The 21,459-nt window shown below is 37.9% G+C and overlaps 1 protein-coding gene across 1 annotated transcript; it reads right to left on the bottom strand.

The window, feature by feature from the left end:
- Nucleotides 1-18,096: 18,096 nt before the first annotated feature.
- On the bottom strand, nucleotides 18,097-21,231 carry LOC136052299 (potassium voltage-gated channel subfamily A member 1). Its single transcript, XM_065742298.1, has one exon. The coding sequence runs from the start codon at nucleotides 21,202-21,204 to the stop codon at nucleotides 19,729-19,731; it is 1,476 nt and encodes a 491-aa protein (XP_065598370.1). The 5' UTR covers nucleotides 21,205-21,231; the 3' UTR covers nucleotides 18,097-19,728.
- Nucleotides 21,232-21,459: the final 228 nt, after the last annotated feature.

Below are 21,459 nucleotides of genomic sequence, written 5' to 3' on the forward strand. Positions count from 1 at the left end.
CACAATAACCTCAGGCAATCCCTACAGGCTTAGGACAGAGTGGCTGGAAGACAGTCTAGAACAAAAGGACTGGGGGGTACTGGTTGATGCTTGACTGGATGTCAGCAAGCAGTATGCCCAGGTGGGCAAAAAAAACCAAGGGCATCCTAGGTTATATCAGAAACAGTGTGGACAGATGGAGAAGTGAGGTTATTGTTCTCCTGTACTCAGCTCTGGTGAGGTTGCATGTTGAGTAGTGCGTTCAGTTTCGGGCCCCTTACTATAAGACATAAAGGTCCTGGAGCATGTCTACCTGAAATGTTTTGAAGAGATATCCAAGGGTGCTCATGACAATGAAGTCTGCCAAATGTTTGTTTTTTTCTCATTTTCGGACCCCTCTTGGCTTCAAGTAAAATTGTCGACAATAAGTTAAGAATTCACAATTCTTTTTTTTTTTTTTTTCTTCTTGCAAGAAGAAAACTGGTCTCTTTTTTGACAGTTTCTGGAGAAAAGAAAAAGCTTCCACTTCAACCGGCTGTAATTTTCATGTTTCAAAAGGAATTCCAGACATTTTTCTCAACTTTCATATTTTATATTGTTGGAAATTTTCTATTGTTGGAAGTTAGCAAACTGATAAAAGTGAAAAGTTATTTTCTAATTCAGCTTCTGGTTCATGAGATAATCAATATTTTAAGACAATAAGCTTTTAACATCTTTCTGTAGGCCCAAGACTATTGTGTCTTCCTTCTTTTGGCCCAGGAGACTGGGAAGTGTTTAGAGGTACACTCCTGTTTTGTATGGCTCCAGACCAGTATGAACCATACTTTCTTAACTCAGACTCTTACACTTGTGCCAAAGCACTGACAACTAGGGGAAAAAAGAAAAAAGAAAAAAAAAAGAATGAATAACTAAAATGAAGACATTTTTTATATAAATCAATAACAATGTTTTCCATTGCAGAATTTTCCTTCTATTTCTGGATTTTTACAGTGGCAGCATTTGCTTTACACTGCTGCCAACTCACAGTGATGTTGCCATTATCTCCTCAGGCTATGATGAATGTAAATTTTCAGTTTGCCTGAACCACAGACAGCAGTAATCAGCAATTACCAAAAACAGCAAACACAAATAATTAAGATGTTTCCGAGACTTCCAAACACAGTCTTCCCTGGAAGCACACTTCACACTGCTATGGCTAGAAATGTTTTCTACAACACTCATTTGATGCCATGAGGGAAAGAGCAGCTTTACCTCCACGTTTTGAGCCCTATTTGAGTAAGATGGACAAAACAGCCTAGATGAAGGCATCCAAGTGATTTGACATTTTCAAAGGAGACAGGGGGCTTAAAAGGGACAGTTCTGGTTCCAAAATCAGCCTTGTAAACATGGGGCAGCAAAACTAGTGGATTAACCCTGTCTGTGCAACCTTCTTAGCTAGTTAGCTGTGCAACTGTACTTAGCTACCTTTACTTTAGTATCTGGTATCATTTTATACACCACAGTGGATCAGCCAGTATCCTTCACCCCCTCACTACCTCTTTTTTCCAAATATAGCCCAGTGCCAAGAGATTTCAATCCCCTTCCAAGCTTCATTATGCTGACATGTTTTTAATATGCTCCTGTTATCTTTGCTCCTTTGAACTCCCTTGTCAGCTTCCATTACCTGTAATGCACTTCTTTCAGAAGTTTCTATAAAACGCTAATACAGAGAGTATATTTTTGCTAGTTTGTAATAAGCCTTTTACATAATTTTTCAAATCAAATGCATCTTCTTTTCCAAGTGGAATTGCTGGACAGGAATTCAATTGGAGGAAAACTAAATTAGTACGTTTATATACTCAATTTTACTTATTTCAAAATTCTAATTCACAATTAGTGTACATATGTGTGGGAATGCTGGATGAATAAATTTCACATCTGCCTCCTTAATTCTCTTTCCAATTTATTTTTGCTTCTGAAATCACCAGATAAATTTGCAGTGTGAACTGCCATAACCTACTGTCAATTATTAGATCTATAGCATTTCCCACTACCTAAATGCCTTTATGCATATAACATACTTGCACAATTTAGCAGATTTGATTAGACCACCAGTCTACCAAAAGTCCAATTCTGAGGAACTCCACTCCCAGAACTAGCATTTTTTGCTCTTATTTTATCGGTATTGTTTTTATCTGTGCACACTGTAAAGAACAATTGAATCAGTTGCCTCTAGGATGAAATCAAAATCAGATCAAATGGGTCTGCCTCATAGTAACAACAATCTCTTAAATCATTAGAAACATGAAAGATTTTGTCTCCAGATTTTGCATTATGGTTCTTACTTTGACCTTCAAAGAAAGAAATATATATCAAAAAGAATGCATATGTATCTATAGGAATATTGAATATTTATGGAAATTTAATTCTATTTAGTTTTTAGAAGGACTACTGAACCTTAGCTTTCAGATTTTAAAGCACTTTCTGTGTACCAGGAATCAGAATGACAGTGAATATGAACATATATATATAAGATGACTTAAATTTTCCTATATATATTTTCTGGGTCTGCTGCACCTTTCCCTGTAGCAGTCCATGCTGAATATTAACAGGATAGACAATTGCACTACCAGACATGCTAACGACATACAGACTCTGATCAACTGATCTGGAATGCATGTGCAAAGATGGGCCTCCAAGTACCTCTATCTGAATTCACACTTGACTTGTAATCACACTATCCCACTCTGTATCACACATTCCTCAGATGATCAAGCAAGTGGAGCATCTTTCAGAGAAGGATAGACTAAGAGAACTGATTCTGTTCAGACTGGAGAAGGGAAGGCTTAGAAGGGAACTACTAAATCATATAAACATCTGATGTATAAAGGTTTTCTTCTCACAAGGACAAGAATCAATGGAACTGAAACACAGAAATTCTGCCTGAACATATTAAAAAATATTTTTAAATGTGAAGATGGAACCCATAGCCCAGAGAGGCTGTGGAGTCTCTGTCTATCCTTGGGACTCTTTGACTGGATACAGTCCTAGGCATCCTATTCTATGAGACCTTACCTGGAGCATGGGACTTGGATTAGATGATCCTCAGAGGTGTCATCCAACCTCAGCATTTCTTTGATTCTGTACTACTCATGGTCAAAAAAGTTAGCAACTTTCAATATCTGGCCCAACACAAATGAAAACAGCACTATTCCTCATTCCTTGTTTTCCTGAAAACATGCTTGCTTGTTAAGAGACTGCAAAATATGACAAATACTGCTTTTCACCCATTTATGCACCAGTACTTAAATTCTCAGTGTCTCACAAAGCTTCAGGAACAGCTATGCACTGGAAGGCATAAGGAAGCAGAAATAAACAAGCCAGATTTGTCTTTCCTAGGTAATACTTTATTGATTCTTGTCTTCCTGCCATGCTACTGACCTGCATTCCTACCCTATTGGCCTGAAGTGTACCATGGCATGAACTAACTGCAACTCATATCAACCACAGAAAAAGTATGAGATTGGGGTGGTACAAAGCATATTCCACCCTCTGAGAAAGGGTATGTTCCATGGACTATGAAAATATTTTCATAAATCAGTTCTGAAACTGGGAACACAAGGGAAGGCAATGAGAAAGGAGGGCAAGGAGTAGGATAGACCACATCATTTCTTCATCCTCCTTAAAGGACAAAACCCTGCGGACTCTATGAGACACACAGTAAAACAGCCATATAAAAGAACTGTAAGACAGATACCACATTCCTTGGAGAATGGAGAAGGAGAGCGCCAGGCGTGATTTCCATTTTTCTTGCCTCTCTACAGCAAACAGAGGCAATGCATTAATTCAGCTGTACTGGCAGCCCTTGCTACTTTGTTCATTCTGCAGTGAAAGAGATAACACAGTAGTTCCATAACAAGAACTCTGCCCAGACTACTTGCCAGCTATACTTGATTCTGGACAAAGAGTACAACAGCTCTCTGTCAACAGTTAGGGAAGCCTACACATTTACCCCCTCATGGGCCTTCTGCATAGAGCAGGATGGACTTCAGGAGATTATAGGGACCACAAAAATCCTCTGTGACACAGCAATTAGGACACTGAGGATTCTTCTGTATCTCCATGGGCAAAGACTCTGCAAAGTCAGGTAGTAACAGAGGCAGAAATCTTTTACTACCAAAGTTTTCTAAGACCAAATACTCTGGTCATGTGTGTTGGACAAGGTTTTGGATTTTTGTTTTGTTTTGTTTTTTTTTTGGTTTTGTTTGCATTACTGTCTATCTTTAAGACATAAAAGCAAAAACAATTACTTGGTAGTTGTAATTTAATAACATGTTGTCAATATATGATTATCTCTCTATGCAATATAAATGAGAGGAGAGACATTGATGAAATCAGTTTCCTAGGAGACCCATAAACAAACTAGCATCTTTCTGCTTCTAATGACTTCAATTTGCTCAACAGAAACCCTAAAAGAAAGAGTAAAGCAAAGCATCCTGTAAAAAAAAATATAATAATAATAATAATAAAATTAGCCCTCAGAAACCAGTGCACATGCTGATCTCTGCCTACTTCATATCAGAATAAGTGCTAGCTTCTCATTAAAGACAATGTGTTTTACCATAAATTTATCACAAAAAGCAACATAATTGGATAAATTGCATAGCTCCATGGTTGCCTACCAGAGTTTAATCTCAGGGTTAACTTCTACATGATTTGATACAGGAGAAAGTGCTGCTTTGTGATTGGCACTGAAGCTTATGTATCCTAAGGCACATGCACTAAGACATATTGTTACCCAGAGATTAAGCCCCAGCATTGTCTTAATTCTCAAGTCTGTTCTACTGGCCTCACACATGGGACTCCTGCTCTTCATTCCCAAACTAGAAAGGAAAACTCTGAAGAGGAACATGGCTCAGTGGGCATGGTGAAGATGGATTGATGATCTTGGAGTTCTTTTCCAACCTTAACAATTATACGATTCTATGATTACCCTTGAAAAGTTCAGACAAATGAGAAATTCTAAGCTCTCTTGTCATTCACAATTTTGGCTTCCAATGAGATGGAATTCCTGTAGGTTGTAAGAAAAGCTTTATGGAAAAAAAAAAGAAAGAAAAAGAAAAAGAGAAAGAAAAAGAGAAAGAAAAAGAGAAAGAAAAAGAGAAAGAGAAAGAGAAAGAAAAAGAAAAAGAAAAAGAAAAAGAAAAAGAAAAAGAAAAAGAAAAAGAAAAAGAAAAAGAAAAAGAAAAAGAAAAAGAAAAAGAAAAAGAAAAAGAAAAAGAAAAAGAAAAAGAAAGAAACCCCACACTTATTTTAACTCATTTTTATTGTAGTCATGCCCTGAGATCCAGGGCTTTGTTTTATTTGGTACTTCACACCAACAACCTCAGACATAAGTGGAAAAAATAATGACCATGACATAAGCTTTATCTGAGCTAACCACTGAGCGTCATTTGAATGACAGCATCTACTGCTTTCCTGTGTGTCACTGTTAATATAATTCTTACTCATTGAAATATTGAGGTGCTGTAATCAATGTGAATTTAAAGCAGTTGGAAAGATCAGCTCAGAAATGCATGGGTATTCACAGACAAAAGCGCTCAATTCCTCTCTGCTGACATAAGCTGCTTTTATACTACAATTTCATGTCTGATGCCTGTTTGCTTTCCTCACCTTAGCAGTTTCATGGGGCCACTGCTTCCCTGGAAGTCAGTTGATTTAAACCAGCTGAGCATCTAAGTGGTCCTCAGTCTGCCTTACTGCTACAGAGATGGGAACTTCATTCATTCCCTTGGCAGCATCTTGGAACATGAGGAAACTGTTTCTCAGGCAATTCACTGTAACAGGCACCGGCAATTTTTACAGCTTCAGAAGATTTGGACAATGAAGTAGGTGGGCCAAAATGCCTATGCTTATTATGTGCAGAAAGGCTTCTGATAGTTTTAAACTAATTAAGATTCTTCTGTGACCAGAAAATTGTCTGGGTTTTTGTTTGTTTCTTTGTCTCCTCAACATAGCTAGCAAAAAAACCCTGAATTCTCTTCCACTTTGATACCAACCAAAAATCTCCTGAGATACAGCTAACAACTTTCTGTGAGATGCAAAGGAGCAGATCCCACTCTACCAAACATGATGTTCTGAAAAGATCCAGGTATTTTAATTACGTTATCACCATAACTAGTCATTAGTGTTTCACTATGTGAAGGTGTCTTGAAGCTGTGTGTTTTAGTCTGCACTAGGGAAGACACAAAACCTCTAAAATGCATGCAAATTCTCTTTGTAGAAAACAAATACTGTCATGGACTTTGGCAATGTACTACACAAAATAGGATACACTAGCAGATTTAAAGTATAATAGTAGAGGTTTTCTGGGAGACAAATTGTTAGCTTGTCTTCCTGCACCTCTACATAACATTTACCCGGAAGAGATTTTAGAAGAGATTAAGTAGAGCAAAAAGACTTCCATGTAAAATCAAATTTAAGGTTCGGAGACTATTAACTTTCACTACAGTAAATCACATCTTTTGATAATGCTACAGTAGGTTTATTGGAAGAGTATTAACAATACTCTGGAGTAATGTTAAGTATTAGTTAGCTTGCTCTGTAAATGTTTCCATGAAAACTGACATTTCTCCTGTATCCTAGATAATAATAAATTAATTCTTCTGTAATCACTTATTTTTATTTTTATTTTTATTTTATGAATTGTTACAAAATAAGTTCAGATCTATGCACAGTGAAAGAGGAAAATTTGTCTTCACTGAAACATCATAACAGTTATGAGGTCTATGGGCAAAATCATTGTCTTATTTTCAATTTATTAGCTTGAAGTCTACATTCTGCGTGACCATAGAACACTGTCTAGAACCTTTTGTTGTAGATGAAATTGTACTTCGATGTCACTTTAACACATCTCTCTTCTAAAGGGTGGAGTTTCTTTTTTTCCTATGGAAACTCATGAGCAGGATTTTTCCTTGCCGGTCATACAACAGCTCTTATATATGTAAAAGGACTGCCAGATATGAATAAGGAAGAAAGACACACATGATTAATTCAGAAGAAATAAGCTGATTTGAATCAGACATTTTTCATTTTATATACATGAAAAAAAGCTGCACAATAAGTAGGTAGCAGAGTCTAAATTCCCTCATTCTTCACATTCATTTTTGTACTCAAGTCATGTGAGTAAGAACTTTGTGGGTATTACCAGAGAGAGACACAAAAATCAAAAGATTAATACCTCTTCACTCTACTGCCTGTCTCCATGACCAACAGGCAATTTGGGATTGTTATGGACATTATCAGTCTGTCTCAAGTAGAACTGAACTGCTCTTCATGTGCTGGATTTCAACAGCCTTTTCAAAGTCTCATAAGTGGATGAGATCACAGGCATATTAATAAGACTATGAAAAAATACATTACAGCACTGTGAGACAGAATGCATACCTTGAAAGTGCATTAGCAATAGTAGCTGTATACTAAGTGGCAATGGCCAGCTTCCACTTACTACCTATAACTGATTATTGAAAAAGCTGACTACCATAGAATTTCAGAACAGGCTGCCCAGAGAGGTTATGGAGTCTCCTTCTCTGGAGACATTCAAGACCTGCCTGGATGCCTACCTGCCCAACCTGGTCTAGGGAGCTGCTTTGGCAGAGGGGTTGGACTAGATGATCTCTAGAGGTCCCTTCCAATCCCTACAATTCTGTGATTTTGTTATTTGGTACCCTTTGAGATACATATATAGGGATACCCTATGCTAACATAGCACATCTGAAACAGTCTCAGAACTCTTTGTCAGTTTAATAAACTGACACACAAGCTACCTTCCCAGTTCTGACGGCGAAACGTGACTGCTATTTAACAGCACACTGGAATGGTACCAAATGACTGAACAGCAAATGAAATATTTCAAAGGCAAACAGACAAAGTACCAAAGTAAACCAGTGTAGAACTCCAATTCTGCTCAGACACTAGGTCATCACAGTCTTTAGTGACACCAAGTTCTTATAGTGTTCCTCATCTCAAGTACTGACAGAATGCCACTTACTGTCATAATGAAGACCAATTCCATTTTACCTTGGGAGGACTCAACCAATAGCTTCAGAATCTCAGCATCAAATCTAAATTGCTGAAATATTCAACAAAACAAATTCCACTTAAATTAAGTGATTCAGTAGTTTTTCTGACACATTAACCACTGCACACAAAACGTGGCAGTGTTCGGCTTCAGGCCAGTTTTGTGTCTTACATTCAGAAAAATGAAAAAATTATAGAGGGAAAAAAATACAAAAATTTAGAGCCAAAAGAACATAGGCCAACTGTTGTATTAAGTTCACAGGAAGATGCTAGCTGATCACTCACTGAAATAATTTTTCAAGACAAGAAAGTAAAATCACTGTTTTTTAGGAAAAATAAAGAAATGATAATCTCATTTGGTATTTTGAGCCTTGAAATCAATTTGTTATTTTGTTCAATGATTGCTTCACTGGAACTATAACCCAGGGTAACATAATTATCAGTCTTAACCAGCTCCAGTAGCACTAATACATTTGGTGACCCACAGTCAGACCAGAACCATCCAGGCACCATGCTACAGAGCAACTATCCCCAAAATGCTGTGTTGGGAAATGTTTGGCATTACCTGCATTATTCATATCTTAGCCATTTTGTCATTTAAATATTAAGTATCACAAGAGTTTACATTAAAGCCTCATTAGCTGTAAATGCTCTTGGAATGCAGCAATTTTTATCGTCTAAATAATCATAACAAAAAATGTATCCAAGTGACAGAGATCCCATTTTTATTTTTTTTTCTTAGTGAAATGAAAATTGCTGAAAACATTCAACTGGAGGAAAAAAATGAAACAAAACAAAATGAAAAACAAAAACCCAACCAACAAAAACAAAACAAAAAAAGAAAACAAAGAAAAAAATGTCACAACATTTTCAAAAATTCCCCCTCTTCTTGGGAAGAAGACATTCAAGCACACTTTGGAAAACATTTCCCCTTAATCCTTTCAAATTCTTGAAGAAAAAAAAAAGAAACAACTTTACAACTGAAAGAAAACAAACTTATATTGGGGTAGTGGGAAATAAACTCATCTCTGTGCATTTTAGAAACATTTTAAATGATTGATTTGCACCAGAATTCAGCAAACTAGGTTCTTAACAACACTTGGCTAACTCAGAAAGGACAAAAAGGACTACTACTTCCCTTGTAACCTGGAATTAGCTTTTGTGGAGGTTGAAGATGAATGCTGCACACTCAAAACAGAAAGGAAAAGGTCAAAGTCACCAGAAGAAGGCAAAGATACCTACCACTGTCCTAGTGATTCCATCTGAAGGCCCTCTTAGCACCCTTAGCTCCCACAGTCAGTTTGCAACATCTAGGGAACTAAATGCCAGAACAGCCCAGATAACGCTTCATTCAGAGCTTTATGCAGTATTTTACATGGCCAAACAGCAAGGAGACAATATTCCATAAAATAAAAATTTCCAATTTGTAAGAACAGTTAACAACTATGTCATGTTCTCAACATTCATGGAAAAATAATTTTGAGAGTCCCTCCATGAATTATCTGGACAGTCTGGCTTCTGGACGGCATTTTTTTCCTGTCTTGCTCACCACTGAACTGATTAAATTAAAGCTTAATCTTATATCAAGCTATGGGCCTGATTAGGCTGGGTATTCTTCATTAAGCAGAAGCAATTAATGTATGTAATGGAGGTACTGTAAAAAGAGAATGTGACACCATTAATGAGAATGTATGTGCCAGAGTATAACTGTGGACTTGCCACTTCCTTCCTGGTGAACCTTTCTATACATATGGAGTTAAATAATATGAAGCACTTCTTATGGGGATGGAAATTACAGGAAATTCCTTCATACACTCATTACAGCAGGTACATTTGAATTATCAAGCCTGTAAGCATCAGCCCTCCTATCATTCCTAGAATTCTAAGATCTTTAATAACTCTTCTTAAGTTACAACAAGCTGTATTAACAAAGTAATCTTAATTAATGATGGATCACTAAACCCAAGTTCACACAAATATGTCTATCAGCCATCCTAACTAACTGAATATAGGTGAACCTCCTCTCACCCTCTGCTGTTAACCAGTAGCATGGAAATGGGAATCAGTGATCTATGTCTCTCCTCAGACCTGTCCTCCACAAAAGGATCATATAGGTCTCTCCATCACACCTAGTGACAACAGCAAGCTCCTCTGCTTGAAAGTCAAATGTGCCGGTGTTCCTTCCTAGTGAGAGGAGGTCACCAAATAGTACTACCTGCAATTACATTTTCATTTTCTGTAGGTAAAGGCTTTCTACTGAAGACTCATAATTGTCTTCTCATTGCAATAAAATGTGAAGTATTTTAGGAATCTGTTAGAGAAGATGAACAGACTGATGTATTGTGCTAATTAAAGCTTCCTTGATTTTTCAATGCTTAATCTGATCACTCCATAAAGTGAGTATATAAAGACCAACTATGGGATATAATGCAACTCTACAAGTATCTGTTAGAAGCCTGCAGTACAGAATGCTTCTGAGCATTTCTCAGTAACCTGAAAGGCAGCATGAAATCATAGTCTTCCTACAGTTTTCTCAAGTGATGAGACACCACTCTATTTACTTATGTGGGTTTTGGTTTACCTCAAGAGCATAGCAGTTCCCTCCATATATTTGCAGACCTTTGTTGAAACAGTACATATACTTTAAGGGACAGTACTGAATCACGTCTGATTTTCTTTGTCAGTCAGGCTATCTGATTCAAAATGCTAGTCCTGAAGGCAACTGCTCCAGGTACTTGAGAGAAAGCATAACAATACATCTGTGATAAACACTTCTTGGTTTCAGAGGAATGGGTCATTTTATGCTGTGAAGTATTAGGCTTTGTATTTGTTAAAATATAATAAAATATAATCTCGAGTTTTTTAGGTTAGCTAAGAAATTATCACAGAAACTCAATTCAGAGTACTCAGTGCTGACTGTTTTTTGCAGTCATTATAGGGAAAATAAAAATAAATGTCCTGGAACCTGATCCTGAATGTATGCAGTTTTGCTTTAAAATGTCCACTTTAAAACAGACATCACAGTAAATATCTCAGTATAAGATGTACCAAAAAGTACAATGACTACACAGACAGTTAGAAAGATGAGGTAAAGCACAAGGTGATATTTTGTTAGTATCACAGCAAAAAGAACATAGCAAGTACATTTTCCACACAGAGGAGGCAGCATAAAAAGAAACATGCAATGACTTAAAAAAAAAAAAAAAAGTGACCCTGTGATACAAGAAATAGCATTCCCACTCCTAAAGGAGTTTTTTGAGCTAGATCCATACAAACCATGAAGGGCCTCAGCAGAGAAAGCTCTGGGTGTAGTATTTGACAAGTTGAAGTATAACCAAGTAGGGAGAAAACTAGCTGGGTTATACAGGAACAGGTAATGGCACAACTGAATGGTACGCTCAGAAAACTGAATATGAAGCAACTGGATTCAAATACTACAGAATTTAGCTTTGCTACAGACAAAAGGGAGAATATTGATAAAGTAGAGGTGACAAGCAGGCCTCTTTAAAAAAAAAAAAACAACAAAAAAATGTGGAAAATAAACAATAAGCAGACTTCAGACACACACAGAGGTAGCAAAACTCAGCAATTATTCACACTCAGTGAAGTACAGACATGAGTATCTCACTGAACTACAAAAAGTATCGCCAAGCAGCTAACAGTCAGATGACCTGGACTAGATCCATTTAAGACTGGTAGCTACAAATCCTTATTGTCAGCTAAACAAAACAATTTTTGTCAATTTGTGAATGAGATTAAATTGGACTCAAAAAATTGAAAGTATTGATGAACAAGAATTTTCTTGGTGAAAGCTTTTGTTGATTAAGAAAGCAAAAGAAGTAAGCATATAAAATCGTATGGCAGATCACCCAAAATGTTATGCCTTATACCAGGTTAGGGGATTTTCAGTTCATCTTATGGCATGCAATTAGTTTTGAACAGTTTATGCATCCCAGTGTTACTACGTGCACAAATCTCCAGAAAGACCTGGCAGTCATTATAGATGGACTTCTAATACACAATACTTCTGGCAAAAATTAATTTGCATTTATATCATTACCTTATTTATATATGACTAAGTATCAAGGCATGGCAGGTGTGACTTTATCAGACCCATTTGCATGAAATGCACCTTAAAATACAATTTTCAGAAGAAAATAAAACCAAGTCAATTTGACTTCCTTATACTGAAACCAAAAAATATCACTTCTGTGGTTTTAAAAATCTGATCTCAAGTCAGCACTCATATGATAATGCTACAGGCAATAGTTTAGATTCAGGGATGTAGCCATAGCATGCCAATTTATTAAAAATAATTGAAAAAAACCCAACAACTCTGGAGAACACAGTAGACTTAATCTTATGTCTGCTAATTTTGGTGGAACTGAGTGCTGTCTCAGCAGTGATTGCAGTGAACATTACCCATTCAAGGCAAGATCCAAGGCCTATGGAAGCCAAATCCTTGCATTAATTGTATGATAATGAATGAATTGACATTTACAAGCCTTTCATTGCCCACAGCCACATCTCATATTGACTACATTACCATTTCTTATACCTCTCAATAAGGAAACCATCAACAAACCAACCATTTGTTTCAGATAGAACTGATGAGTAGTGACAGGAGAGAAATTAGATTCCAGCAAATAACCAGACAGAATAATTTTGTGTAGAATCCTCAAAAATTATCTTTAATTGATGTCAAGAACTCATAATATTTGATCTTCAAAAAATTACAAATCAAACAACTTCACTAATGGAAGTAAAATGAACTGTATCAAGACAATGAAATACATATTTCATTCAGAGTGTGTACACAATTTGTAAATGGTGGAAATAAGTACAGCTGTGTCAGCTTAAATGATTTGTTGCCCTGATGGTGCATTTTCATATGGAGGTTTTTTAGTTTTAGTTTTTAACATTTGTAATATTTGTCCTTTAAAATTAGAGGTATGTGTAAGAGGCCATACACAGTCCATTAAAAATTACTTATTCATTACAAACCAACATACTGCAAAAACAATGGTTTACTTGGAAAAGAAAAAAAGATTTAAGTTTAGCATGTTATAGGTAGAGGTTTGCTGAATTTAGCCATAAAAATACCATTTTTACTTTTGTACAAAAGTAAATTATACATTTGATCCCAATTACATTATAGAAATGTCACTGAAAAAAACAAGATGTATCAAAGACTGATGTACCAAAAGGAACCAAATGTGACATGGTTTCATTTTATTTATTACAGAGACTAGAAATGGAAGATGAATTTTAAAAACTGTTAGTGACATTTACTGGAGTCTTTTAAGAGGTGAATACAGCATTATATAGATATTAACAGATATTCTGAGACAAATTTCAGTTAAGACCTCAGTTTCATTTTATTTCCTTTGAAAACATTAAAGCATATTATGCCTTGACAGCATAAACTGTTGACCTCACTGGTGGCAAGTTCACCTGCGCTGAGTGGAACAGAACACCCTGAAGTTTCATTTTTTTTAAGATATGAATACTCGCATCTTTAAGAATACTTTATCAGTATTTTAGGAAAAATAAATTTTACATATCTGATTAAATAAAGACAAAAAAAAACAGAAAATAGAAAAAAAAACTTAGTCAGAAACAAGTCTAACCAATACAGAAACATAGGTCCCTGTTTAAGCATCTTAGAAAATGAGTGTATTTCAGACTTGCAAGATACAGGTCTGGAACAAACTTTCCATATTGAGCAATCGCAAGGAAAACTTTCAAATTGCATAAAACTCTGTGGCTATTGAAAGTAAATCATACTTTGGAGCTGATTCTGCATTCCTGAGTCCAAAATTACCATGATAACTAGAGGCATCAGGCCTGCTGAAAGAAAAGCTGTGGAACTTGCCTATTCTGTACACTAGGAGAAATTAATTAAATGAGAATGGCACTCCTTGGAAACAAATCATCAAGATAGTGTTAGAAAATGAATATATTCTCTCTATCTATGAGTGAAAAGATTATAAAATCCAACTTTCTTACCTTTTTCTAAAAAAATTCATATGTTTATTATACTGTTTATTTTATTTCAGTTAATATATATGCATATAAGAAACTGCACTGTCAAATTTTGAACCGTGGAAAACTGACATTTGCCTCAGTTCCTTACAATAGTATATTTTATGTTACTTATGGATTTCAGCTCTTTGTAACAGAAGGAAACATTCTGTACTTCTCTTTAAGGAAAATAACTGTCCGCTAGTAAAAGTTCATCAGTAGAAGTAGCAACTAGTCAAACTGTTTATTTGGGTTATTATAGCCTCTAATGAACAATTTACAGCTGATATGCTAAGAAGGGTCTGAACACAAAATCACTACTGAAACAATACCTTTTTTTTTTGCTAAATTTTGTCCTGCCACCAGTGCTTTGCAGTACTCACCCATTTGGTCTACAGCACACATCAAGATAAGCATGAGGAGCACAGTTAGTCACTGTAATTGGAAAACAGTTTACTTGGGCCAGGATCATTGTAAGCATTACCACCTGAGAGGCAGCTGGATTGATTCTCACGTCTACAGATATATAAGTCAGGAATGAAGGAAGGAAACCACTGAAATTGTTCCAGGAACAGGATGTTAGCCCATCAACAAGCCAGACTGTGAATTTCCAGCACTCAGTCTTCCACTCCATCAACACAGACGCTTTGTGGCACACAAAAGGATTTATAGCACGTGGTTACTGCTAGCAATGTAGTGTCAATTCCACTACATTTAATGAGTACTAAAGGCTTATCAGTCTTAATTAACTTCTAAGGTAGATGAGGTAAACTGCATTAAGGCCCACTGTGTACAGAATTAAGGCAGCCTTAATTCAATTCAGGTTACTTTCTTCCAAGAAAGAATGACTCCAAATCAGATTAAGGTTGCTTTTATACTGCAACAGAATGTCCATGTTGGGCTTTAAAACAGTTTAACAAATCTACACTATACTCACACCTTTCATTAATTTGGATTAGCTCTCTTGAAGTCCCTTGTGGTGAAGATTAAGAGACTCCATGCACGGAATCTGTGTAGGTTTTCTAGAATGCAGTGAACTCACTTCTTGGCTTACTGTACACTAACTGCTTCTAAATACATGTAAATACACAGCATTGTCTCTGCTGGAGCTGCTGCAGTCTTCTCAGTTCCGTGAAGGAAAGGGATACACAGCCTTTCATTTTCACTCTCCCTGTTGATCCTCTGCCAGTTCCCTAGAGATCTACATCTAAGAGTGGTAGGACCAGATGGAGAATTGGGCAGTGAGATCAGTCTCTGGAATTCCTGCCAACTATCTCTCCACTTCACTCCTACCTCTGTACCACAATGTACTGTTACCTCACTCATGTCAGACAGTTCCTTTATCCTCCTTGCAGAATGGATGAAGAAAAAGCCATATAGTGCAACTAAGAAGCCAGAATCGAGTAGTGGCTGGTAAAGAAGGCTGACATTGCTTATCAAGCTACAACCTAACTAGGACTGCCATATCTTGTTTTCTCTGACCAGCGTTAACATGGGCATTATTTCTGGGTACTCTCTACCAAATGAACAAAGATCCTGTCTTTCTTTCAGAGATGCACTGATTGGCCATGAGTTTGTTTTCAGTCCTCTTCCACTGATGTAAGAAACACTACAGAATTTGTGGCAAAAAGAAATGTAAGTCATAAGAAAAAGGAGAGGGAGAGGGAGAGGGAGAGGGAGAGGGAGAGGGAGGGGGAGGGGAGGGGAGGGGAGGGGAGGGGAGGGGAGGGGAGGGGAGGGGAGGGGAGGGGAGGGGAGGGGAGGGGAGGGGAGGGAAGGGAAGGGAAGGGAAGGGAAGGGAAGGGAAGGGAAGGGAAGGGAAGGGAAGGGAAGGGAAGGGAAGGGAAGGGAAGGGAAGGGAAGGGAAGGGAAGGGAAGGGAAGGGAAGGGAAGGGAAGGGAAGGGAAGGGAAGGGAAGGGAAGGGAAGGGAAGGGAAGGGAAGGGAAGGGAAGGGAAGGGAAGGGAAGGGAAGGGAAGGGAAGGGAAGGGAAGGGAAGGGAAGGGAAGGGAAGGGAAGGGAAGGGAAGGGAAGGGAAGGGAAGGGAAGGGAAAAGAAAAGAAAAGAAAAGAAAAGAAAAGAAAAGAAAAGAAAAGAAAAGAAAAGAAAAGAAAAGAAAAGAAAAGAAAAGAAAAGAAAAGAAAAGAAGAGAAAAGAAGAGAAGAGAAAAGAAGAGAAAAGAAGAGAAAAGAAGAGAAAAGAGAAAAGAAAAGAGAAAAGAAAAGAGAAAAGAGAAAAGAGAAAAGAGAAAAGAAAAGAAAAGAAAAGAAAAGAAAAGAAAAGAAAAGAAAAGAAAAGAAAAGAAAAGAAAAGAAAAGAAAAGAAAAGAAAAGAAAAGAAAAGAAAAGAAAAGAAAAGAAAAGAAAAGAAAAGAAAAGAAAAGAAAAGAAAAGAAAAGAAAAGAAAAGAAAAGAAAAGAAAAGAAAAGATGCTTAATCATAAGAACAGGCAGCTGGTTAAGTGCACTTTCAGGCCCATGAATATATTTCATCACTTCCACATAAAATGAGTAAAAGATTTTTTTTCTTGTTGTTGTTTCTTTTGTGTTTAAATGACCAGGAATGCATGCCTATTTGAGGCATAATAATATGAGGCTATTTTTCATACTCCAAAGATATTTAGATCTTTTTGAAATATGCTATAAATGGACAAAGCTATGTTCAGACTCCCCAGGCCATCCTGAGCCTTAATGATCCACCCTGACATCCTGACCAAAAAATAATTGCTGCATGTAGCACTTTTGTCTCTACGTAAACAGAATTATTGTAATTCTGGTCATTAAACTAAGGTATGTATACTCAACTACAACAGAAGTGGTCAAAGTGAGGCCTCATGTTCCAAATAATTCTTCCTGATCTTTCGTCCCAAAGCACTGAATTCATTATTGCTGTTTAGTTGGTTGGTTGTTTTATAAGCTGAGTGCAGCATTCAAGTCAATTTTGACTTGAGAAGTCATATCCTAGAGTACAAGAGTTTAGGAAGATAGAACCATCATATTTTAGTGAGGAGAGAGGTATACTTTGGTTAGAGGAGTGAGCAAGGAACAAGCAGAAAGCTTTTACAGTATCTATCTAGAGGACGTAATGCCCTGTTTTATCTATATGTCACATTTCTTGCAGGAGTTAGAGCTCCTCAGTTCTTGATGATTTATCTCTCATTAAGACTCACAGAAGCCACACAGTGAGAAATAAAGTCAAGTCTTTCTGGAAACCTGTCAGGTCAGGCTTGTGCGTAACTGCAAAATTAGGGTTCTTTTTCACTGTTAAGTGCCTTGATTTTTATATATGTGTCTACGCATATGTGTAATACACATACATGCAGACACACATCTACATATTAATACGCATATATACATATATCATGAACATAGGAGAATAAATGTTCTGTAAAGTGTGGAAGGAGAAGTGTTCAATAACAGTTGGCCACATGCTAAGTACAAAATGAAGATCCTCAACATATTCCATTTAGAAAATAAAGATTAGTGCCTACCTTAGCTTTGATCAAGGATTACGATCTCCCAGGGCCCAGCAGTCAAGGCTGGCATATTGCAGAAGATACCTGCTCCTAGCTTTCTTTCCTCCACAAGACCATGGTAGATGTACAGCAAAGTTACGGATTAGCAAAAAGAAAATGGTTTGAAGGATCTGTGATGTGATTTAAGATCTGACAAGAAAGGAAATGGAAGAGGCCTGGATGGGAGGGCACTTGAAAGCTTCAATTGCCTACAACCTGGGGAATTTAAAAAAGCTCAACTCTGCAATCTGCTGCCTTACTGTGATGTCACAGCTAGTGCTAATCCTTAGACCCTCCTGTGTTATGTCATGACGGGACCAGCTGCCAAAAGCTGGTATCAGGGAAAGGAAGGTCAGATACAATGAAGGCATTAATGTCCCTATAAACAACCTAGGGAAACTTGAAGTCTTACATAAACACAACTGTGACTTATTTGGCAGAAGAAAATGCAAAGCCTTGCAACAATGGACTGGCAAAAGATAAAATAAGTTATCTTACAGGGTGCTGAGTGGTCTTCGCCTGCCTCTTCTGGATTGCTCTCACTCATGCTTACTCTTTCTTTCCCTCTCTATCCCCTTCTGTGCTGAGCCAAGAGGCAGTGCAGAACTCTCCTTCTGCTGTGCTGATCTTTGCACTACCTTTACCTCTGATCAGATCAGTTCCTGGAGGCACTTTCAGCAGTTTAGAGGATGTAAAATAAAGGCACTGCACAACTATTTAAATCAGTCTTTTAAGTTTCTTTAGTGAGTTTTAGGGGAATAAAAAAAATCTCAACTAATGACCGCAAAAGAAACCAGCTGCTGCAATTTGGATGCATATATTATATAGTTATCATTTACATTCTGAGAATGCACCAAAAAGCATGCACCTACACCTTTCAAATATAAAGAATACTAGGTTTTAGGTTCTGCTATATATAACTTGTCTTCACAGTTTTCCATATAGCTTTCTCTTTAGGAGATGGGATATATCCCTTTCTGACAATGCCTGGACAAAAGCCAACACATTTTCCTGAGCAATGCAGGGAAACAGGTTTCTCTAATCTGTTCATTCAGGCCTTCGATCTATCAAGCACTTTTTAATTTTTGTCTTTTTATTATTATTATTAATGATTTCATGCATTAAGTTACACATTATTCAGATAGGCCATAATGCTGAATATTTGAACATGCTTTGATCTCCAAAACTTATTGTTCCCATTTGACTAACATACGCACTTAAATACAGTACTTTAAAGTACTAGTCAACAATTTAGTAAGTTAAGTAGAGCACTTCTGGTGAATGCAAACCAAAATAAAGAAAAAAGGAAAACAGAAGAGAGCTAAAAGACCTATTTTTAGAAGATTTGGTTCAAACAAAAGCTTATCCACTATTGTCTGAGGTAAAGTTTCAGGCATGCGATTATAAAATGAATAGCATCAAATTCAAACATGCTTATATTAAACTACATTGTGCTGTCTTGCAACAGAAGGACTAGAAGTTTTGTATATGGCTCTGGGCAGGGAAAAGTGTTAAGATAATCTGCATGTAAGAGAACTTAGCAGCAGTGCAAATGTTTTACCTTCAGTTCTCATTATTATTTTTAAATAATTCTTCCATGGATAGAAAAAAGACCAGTGTATTTAAATAAGGTGCTGATCTGTATGTTGGAACTATGTAATCTCTCACATAGGGGATGGAAGGAAAATTTGTTCCCCCTCATAAGAACAATGGTAAATGCTTGCTGCATGCTAATATTTTTTCACTATTATCTGATTCACTCTCTTGCAACTGTGTATGTTTGCAAGATAATTTTTCTGGAATCCATGCATATGCTTTAGTTTTAAAAATTGTCTTCCTTAGTTGAAATTAAGTTCGTAAAAAAAAAAAAGAGGTGGATGCAAGAGGGAAAGTTTAGGTCTAGCATCATTCAGTTTAAAACCTAAGTAGTTCAAATAGTTATCATTTACCAGGTGGAAAACATTTTTTTTTTAAGTAAACAAAATTTTATCATTTGTGGATCCTGGAAGCTTCTTGATTGCTGAGCAAAGACTCACAATGCAACAATGCATTTACGAGGTAAATATAGCATTCAAAGACTATCAGTAAAGCATCTACAAAGTGTGACTAGGTCACTTAAGTCTTCAAGCTGTGAGTGGGGATTTGGGGTTTTTGTTTATACATCAGTCAGCAGCTTGCTTTTATTAACACAGTTTTGGTTGGCTACAGTGCAGTTGCCAGTTCTGAGATTAGCCTCTCTAAAATTGTCTATGCTATTATTCATATCCTCTTCGATTTCCATGTATTCAGATTTGCTGATTGTGGAAGAGCTGCGGCGACTGAGATCACTGTCAGATGCTAAATTTGGGGAGCTAACATGAAGTAACTGAGCCTGTTCTTCCCCTTCTGTTTCTCGGTGGTAGAAGTAGTTGAAGTTGGACACGATGACAGGTACAGGCAGGGCAATTGTCAGCACACCAGCGATGGCACACAAGGAGCCTACGATTTTGCCTCCAATTGTCACAGGGTACATGTCACCATAGCCCACAGTGGTCATGGATACCACCGCCCACCAGAAAGCATCGGGGATACTTGTGAAATGAGACTCAGGTTCTTCAGCCTCAGCAAAATACACCGCACTAGAGAACAAGATCACCCCAATGAAGAGGAAGAAGATTAGTAAACCTAGCTCTCTCATACTTGCTTTGAGGGTCTGTCCCAAAATCTGGAGGCCCTTAGAGTGCCGGGAGAGTTTGAAGATTCGAAAGACCCTTACCAGTCTGATGACTCTCAGAATGGCCAGGGAGGTGGCCTGCTCTCCCTTCTGAGTCCCCTCCCGCTCAGCCATCTCAGTGCCCAAGGTGATGAAGTAAGGAATGATGGCCACAATGTCAATGAAGTTCATTATATTCTTGAAGAATTCAGTCTTGCTGGGGCAAGCAAAGAACCGCACCACCAGCTCAAAAGAGAACCAGATGATGCACAGGGTCTCCACAACAAAGAAGGGATCTGTGAAGATGTTGGATTTGTAGACCTGAGTGGTGTTGTCAGTACGATGCACTGTATACTCCTTATCCTCCTTCAGCTCAGGTAATGTCTCCAGGCAGAAGATCACAATGGAGATTAGGATCACCATGACAGACACTATTGCAATGACCCTTGCAGGCCCAGAGCTTTCTGGGTACTCAAAGAGGAGCCATACTTGGCGCTGGTACTCCCCCTCTGGCAAGGGTCTCTCCTCATCTTTGATGAACCCTTCATCTTCCCGGAACTTCTCCATGGCTTCCTCACCCAGCTCATAAAATTTGATCTCCTCAGAGAACATGTCCAAGGGAACATTGACTGGCCGGCGAAGCCGTCCCCCAGACTGGTAGTAGTAGAGGATGGCATCAAAGCTGGGCCTGTTTCGGTCAAAGAAGTATTCATTGCGCAAAGGGTCGAAGTACCGCATGCGCTTCTTGGGGTTGCCCAGCAGTGTGTTAGGGAACTGGGCTAACGTCTTCAGCTGTGTCTCAAAGCGTAGTCCAGCAATGTTTATTACTACACGCTCACAGCATTCATGGTCATCATGGGCAGCAGGCTGGTAGCTATCCTGGGGGTGGCCAGGAAGCACAGAAGTCTCATCCATGTTTTCTCCAGCCATCACAGTCATTGTGGCACAGAGAATGGGGAACCCAGGCTGGAGGAGAGGGAGAGGAGAGGAGAGGAGAGGAGAGGAGAGGAGAGGAGAGGAGAGGAGAGGAGAGGAGAGGAGAGGAGAGGAGAGGAGAGGAGAGGAGAGGAGAGGAGAGGAGAGGAGAGGAGAGGAGAGGAGAGGAGAGGAGAGGAGAGGAGAGGAGAGGAGAGGAGAGGAGAGGAGAGGAGAGGAGAGGAGAGGAGAGGAGAGGAGAGGAGAGGAGAGGAGAGG

This window comes from Cyrtonyx montezumae, unplaced genomic scaffold (genome assembly GCF_038088225.1).
Source record: "Cyrtonyx montezumae isolate F1298 unplaced genomic scaffold, pur_monq_1.0 scaffold_3, whole genome shotgun sequence".
Classification (NCBI taxonomy): Eukaryota; Metazoa; Chordata; class Aves; order Galliformes; family Odontophoridae; genus Cyrtonyx; species Cyrtonyx montezumae.